General features: G+C 57.4%; 2 protein-coding genes across 2 annotated transcripts; one reads left to right on the top strand and one right to left on the bottom strand.

The window, feature by feature from the left end:
- Window positions 1-1,844: 1,844 nt before the first annotated feature.
- Window positions 1,845-3,749, bottom strand: IE81DRAFT_307592 (ArfGap-domain-containing protein). The gene is made up of 3 exons (XM_025512355.1): window positions 3,470-3,749; window positions 3,172-3,330; window positions 1,845-3,086 (listed from the first exon to the last, which is right to left on the bottom strand). Exons 1-3 carry the CDS (start codon window positions 3,640-3,642, stop codon window positions 1,946-1,948), a joined length of 1,473 nt encoding a protein of 490 aa, XP_025365827.1. The 5' UTR covers window positions 3,643-3,749; the 3' UTR covers window positions 1,845-1,945.
- Window positions 3,750-3,992: 243 nt separating this feature from the next.
- Window positions 3,993-5,800, top strand: IE81DRAFT_327261 (hypothetical protein; the record flags this gene model as incomplete). The annotated part of the gene is made up of 2 exons (XM_025515062.1): window positions 3,993-4,722; window positions 4,809-5,800. The coding sequence occupies 2 exons, from the start codon at window positions 3,996-3,998 to the stop codon at window positions 5,516-5,518; spliced, it is 1,437 nt and encodes a 478-aa protein (XP_025365826.1). The 3' UTR covers window positions 5,519-5,800.
- Between the last annotated feature and the right edge of the window lie 143 nt (window positions 5,801-5,943).

The following is a 5,943-nucleotide window of genomic DNA, read 5'->3' as shown; positions in this document are numbered from 1 at the left end:
GAAAGGGGGGGCACGCGCGCATGCACGCTTTGTCGAGCTGATGAGTCAGATGCTCGGCAAAGGCGAGGCGAGAGGAGATGCTCTTCGGTCAGATGCGGAGGTCCCCGTTAGGTTACGGACTGTAAAGCAGCACTTGTCGGTCAGCCCAACCCAACCCAGCCAGCAGCAGCAGCTTTAGGGTCTTCTTCTGCGCATTCAATTAACCTCCTGCTTCTTCTGGCAGCAGACGGGATTTATTTTTTTTTTCTTTTGGGCGAGCCTGGCTGGCTGGCTGGCTGTGGCTTGCTTGATTGCGCGCGCGCGCGCGAGCCTCGTCTTCTTAATTCTTTTTTTGATTGGCCGACATGCTGACCCATCCTCGCTCCGCCTTTGGCTAGCGGCGCGCGGGCAGCGAGTCAAGAGTCGAGTCGAGTCGAGTCGAGTCGAGTCGGTCGAGCCTTTTTTTGCAATGCACGCACGGCACGCACGCACGCATGCATGCAAGCAAGCAAGCACGCCGCGCAGACGCGATCACGCCATCGCTCGCTCATCGGCGAACAAAAGCTGCTTGCTGCTTGCTGCTCTGATTCTCGTGCGAGAAGGGCTGAATGGTTGCCTGGACCACGTGGTCACCTGTCCTGTAGCAACCCGCGCGTGCATGCAATCAAAATGGAGCAAGATTATTTTTTGAAATTCGCGCGTCGCACATGTCCGTCGCATATCCAACAACTCGTCTCGTCTAGCATCCAGCAGTCACCTCACCCCTCACCTCACCCCACCTACCTCACCCCACCTCACCTCACCCCACCTCACCTCACCTCACCTCACCTCACCTCACCTCACCGACCCCGCTCACCACCTCTCACCCCTGCTTACCCCCTCAACACTCGAAACAGGTGAGTCGAATCGGATCATCCAGCTCTCGTACCCGCAAGCAACACGTCCCCCCCCCGCGCACATTCCAAAAGATGAGCATCATCTTCCTTTCCCCGTCCTACACGACCATGACGAGACGCAAAGGACACGCTCGATCGCTGTCGAGCAAATAAACTACAATTTCTTTTGTGCATGCCAGCACATCTTTGACTGATGGATTTGTTGCGCCGGAAAGGGGCGATGGCGATGGAGCCCTCGTGTGCTTCCTCTCCCCCCCCCCCCCCCCCCCCCCCCCCCCACATTGCGAACGCTTTGCAAACGTAACGACGGAAGCGTGAGAAATCTGACAATCGTCTTCTTTTTCCTGCCTCTCGGTCGCTCTAGTCCACTCGAGAATGACACACCACCCCTCTTTCTGTGAGTATTGCAGTTCAAGCGCTTCGCACACATTCCCGCCTGCGCCGCCGCCGCCGCCGCCGCCGCCGCGCCATCCGACGATGATACTCTTGGTATCCAGCCAAAATTCGCAGTTTCCACTCTAGGGCCCTTTTTCCCAAAGCATCTCCCCTTCGTAGAGGGGGAGATGGGGCAATAGTGCTCCTCCCACGATGGATCAAGCAAGAGAAATCTAACCGAGCTTTTGCAGCCCACGTTCCTTTTTGGACGGGTCCTCCAGCTCGAACCCTCTCGCAATGAGAGTGCTGGTGGGACCAGCGGTCGCGCTTACCTGATTTCGTTTGTATTGCTTGATTCGAGAGTCGTAGCCGCCTTGGTCCAGTGAGGGCTCACACGACCTTCCTTGGAAGTCTGAGGATATATGCGCGGCAGGCAAGCAGTCAGGCAGGTCGGGAGGATGAGGCTCGAGGATCGAGGATCGAGGCTCGAGTGCTCAAGTCGTCAGCCTGACGCTCGCTGACACTCCTCACTGCCCTCTTCTTTATCCCACTCCGACCGCACACCGCATACAGCCGCTCCACACACGAATGTATCAAGAGACGAAATAGCATGCAGTGATGAGAGCAAAAAGAGGGGTGACTAAATGTATGCGTGCGTGAAGAAGGGACGTCATGACCACGTCTGGGCATCTGCGCTACTGCCGACTGCTAGGCATCATGCTGCTTGCCCAAGCTCCAAAAGCCGGCTGCTGCTGCTGCTGCTGCTGTTGTTGTTGTTGTTGAAATGGCGCATGCTGCTGGGTATACGATTGCTGCAAGAATGGCGAAGCAGGTGACTGCTGTTGTTGAAAGAAGGGCGAAGCGCTAAAAGATTGTTGAGGAGAGGCGGGAGATGTCATCATTCCCACTCCGCCCGCACCCGTGCCCGCGCCAAACGCTTGTTGTTGATGCATCGGCGACGACATTCCCATTCCGCTCGCACCGAACGCTTGTTGTCCCATCATGCTAGCTTGGTAAGCTCCCGTCTGCTGCTGCTGCTGCTGCTGCTGCTGCTGCTGAGAGAAGAACGGATTGGCAGACTGCGCACCTGCGCTGACGCTGCGCACATTAGGTCCAAAAGCCTGAGCACCGAGATTTGAAAAGTCGTACGTCTGAGCATGCACAGGTGCGTGATGAGGAGGAGGAGCAGCAGCAGCAGCTGCTGCTGCTGCTGCTGCGTAGCCCATGCCCGCTGCTCCCGTCCACGTGCCGTTCATGCCTAGCGGACTAGAGGGATAAGCAGCTGCTTGAGCTTGCATGGCTGCCCAGGGGTTCATCTGTAGAGGAGGTTGAGCCGTCTGCGCTGGACCTTCCTGCAACGAGATCAGATCGTCAAAGACGCTCGAGCGGGATGACGTGCTAGGTGCTGATGAGGGCGTCGTTGTTGTTGAAGCGGATGTGGACGCAAATGATGCAGAACCTGCTGCTGCTGCATGACCGCCATGGTTCATGAGCGCTGCGCTGGAAGATGCTCGTGGTGGTGCTCCACCAGGTACGGTCAAGCCGGAACTGCGCGTCGGAAGCGCAGGTGGAGGCGAGGTGGGCTTGGCTGAGCTGGCAACGTTGCTATGCTGAGGTATCGGAGCGGTTCTGCTTCGCTCGATGGACGGACCCGCAGATGGAGCTGAAGGAGGAGCGGATGTTGGTGCGGTGGCGCTATGAGCTGGCGAAGGGGAGCGAGCTCGGAAAGGTGAAGGTGGTGGTCGCAAAGCAGATGCATCCTTTTGAGGAACCGGCGGCGGTTTGCGCTCCATAAAGACGCCCTGATACTTTTTCACGATGAATCTTTCAAGCTCACTGGATTGCAGGAGACAGTCGGGAATGGTGATGAGCCGAGCTAGCTCGATTTGGCATACCGTGGCGCATCACTCCCCAAACTAACCTGTGCCTCTCGCTCTCTTCCACATTTGCAGGCGGTCTATTCCGCTTCTCGTCTGGATTCCACTTGGCATTGCTGCGTGTATTTCCCACCTCTTTCATGCGATCCACTTGCTCCCTAGTCCAAGTGTCCAGCGTGAGCGATTTGACCTTGGTGATGTGGCTGAATGCGAATGCGGGTGCGGGTGCGGGTGCGGGTGCAGCAGTCAGCAGCTCTGAAAGAAGGCGTGCGCGAGCCAGGCTCTTCTCTGCACTCCCAACACGCGCCCGCTCTCCATCTTGCGCCCATCGCAACCACTCACGTTCCCAGCTTTCGATGCACGCCAGCACACTGTACGCATATAAAGATGCCCAAGTTCCAACTTGCCCATCGAGGAGATCTGCCCCCGCAATCTGCGCACTGATCATTTCCAGGTTCCCTAAGCAGCTGCACCAATTGTCTAGCATGACGTTCCGCTGCCGCTTTCGTGTTCATGATGAGGGGTGCGCGCTTACAGGAAAGCCAAAGAATGTTGAAGCTGCGAGCGAGAGTGATGTGATGGAGAGAAGCGGGAGCAAGCGTTTGGGGGTTGTGCGTTCGGGTGTAGTGAAATGGGACGCACGCACGCACGCACGCAACTGTTGCGGGCATCGTCCTGACCGCTGATGCGACATCGAGCCGGCGGCGAACCTCGCATCGCGCAATCACGTGTCGAAGCGCGCGCTGCTGAACGCCGCGTACGAGATACGCGCGCGCGCGATACCCAAGTTCAAACTCCACGCGCAAGCGCGCCCAGCGCAAAGGAGGTGCTAATTAAGCTGCAGCTATGCTAACCCATGCCCATGCCCATGCACCTCCCAGATACTCGCCCTTGCCTTCACTCCCCCACACCCGTCCACCATCCCAGCTGCGCAAGCGCGCTCATCTCCAACATGTTCGCTCAAACGCCTCGTCCTCATTCCCCCATTCGCGCGTCCCGCTCTCCTTCCCCGTCGCGCAAACAGCGACTGGAACCTGGCGGGACCGGCACGACGACGCGAAGACTAGGAGATGGCAAAGTGTCAGAGGGCAAACGATTGTTCGAGGATTTGGCTAGAAGAGCAGGGACGCCCAAAGTCAAGTCGGAGTCCAGCACCAGTACCAGCGCCAGTACCAGCTTGAAGGGTGCTGGGATGTTGGGCGACAAGACCAACAGGGGTGGCAGGAGCAGCAGCAAGGATGGCGAAGAGCAGGGAGGATCGCCTTCGAAGAGCAGGTCGGCAAGTCCTACGAAGCTTGGCGCCAGCAGCAATACAACGATTCGCGCGCTGCAGACTCCGGCCAAATCTAGCAACCAGAGCAACAGCAACAGCACGACAGTCTTTGAAACACCAGCGGCGCAGACTGGTAAAGCGGGTGCAGCGAGAGCGCGCATGGCAGAAGCTTTGGAAGCTCGTCAACCGATCAAGGAAGTGGAGGAGGAGGAGGAGGAGGGGGGAAGCATCGCTGCTAAGCAGTCCGCCTTTGCTTGGCCAGCGGATGATGCGCCAGATGACGCTTGGCCAGAGATCGAGTACATGCCTGCGCCCGTCGAGAGTGGGTATGGCAATGCTGCGCATGTGTTCTCAATTCTCAATTTTCAACCGCTGATGAACCTCTCACCACACACCCATACCCTCCAGTTGCCCATTCGCTACCTTTTGAGCTGGACGGACTTCCTAGAGCAGATGAGCTTGCTCGCAGTCTATGCAGCATGCGATTTGGCGGATTCGTGCGCGAGGTGGAGCTAGAGGATGCGCGCAATCTCGCTTTGTTGCAGGATCAAGAGGCGCCCTGGCTAGTGCCTACTCGCAAAAGCAAAATGTCCGAGCAAGACTTGCCATGGCCTAATCGAAAGCTTGCTGCTGCGAATCTGCCCAAACCCGCACCCAAACAGACGACGATCGCGATTCGTTCGGCGCGAGCATCCAGGAGCAATGCGGGCGCTTCCTCCAGCTCAAAGGTGAAGGAGGCGAGCAACGCGACGGCGCGTACCGCTTCGAATGCATCAAAATTGATAACCACAAAGGGTTTGGTGTCAAGAGGTGCCTCATTGACGACGAAGCCGACGACGACGACGGCGGTCGTCGCATCTTTACGCACAAGCTCCATCACTCCTCGAGCAGCGCCGACAAAGGGTATGAGCTTGGGCAAATTTTCCGCACCCTCCTCTCGACATGCAGCAAACGTGCCGTCGCCCTGCAAACCTGCACCGAGAGAGGAACAAAATCGTCCAGACGAAGCTTTGCATGCTGATTTGAGCGACTTTATGAACGATCAGCATGCGCGGTGGGTGGATGAAAAGTTGCGAGAGACGAGCATGAATGCGCAAGAGGGCTTGTTGGAGGTGTAGGGGGGGAGGCGGGGAGGAGGAGGAGCAGGCCTGCACATCCAGAGCAGGTGTGAGTCAACATGGCTAGCGCGTTGGCGGTGGTGGCGACCGTATTTGCGTCTGCGTCTGCGAGGCGAGCGCGAACGGTCATTTGCCTCGCACCGCACACCTCTCCCTCCCTCAACGCAACGCTGACACTCCTGACCGATCATTGTGACGAGCAAGCCGGTCATCATTTACAGCCAACACACACACACACACACACACACACACACACACACACACACACACACACACATACACCCACATCAAAGATTCAAACACCCACATCAAAGATTCAAGCACGCCCATTCAACATCCCCAGCACATGTCATCCCAATTCCCTCATCGCACGCTTCAATCGTGAATGCATCCTTTGGGAAAGAGAGAGAGAGAGAGAGAGAGAT

The sequence above is a fragment of the Ceraceosorus guamensis genome, assembly GCF_003144195.1.
Source record: "Ceraceosorus guamensis strain MCA 4658 unplaced genomic scaffold IE81scaffold_221, whole genome shotgun sequence".
NCBI classification, from domain to species: Eukaryota; Fungi; Basidiomycota; class Exobasidiomycetes; order Ceraceosorales; family Ceraceosoraceae; genus Ceraceosorus; species Ceraceosorus guamensis.
This window is presented reverse-complemented; position numbering and strand designations above follow the sequence as displayed.

Coding starts and splice junctions, on each gene's coding strand:
- IE81DRAFT_307592 (XM_025512355.1), bottom strand. CDS start 3,642: ATGAACACGAAAGCGGCAGCGGAACGTCATGCTAGACAATTGGTGCAG. Junction 3,331..3,469: donor GTGCATCGAAAGCTGGGAAC/GTGAGTGGTTGC, acceptor ATTCGCATTCAG/CCACATCACCAAGGTCAAAT. Junction 3,087..3,171: donor GAAGAGAGCGAGAGGCACAG/GTTAGTTTGGGG, acceptor CCTGCAATCCAG/TGAGCTTGAAAGATTCATCG.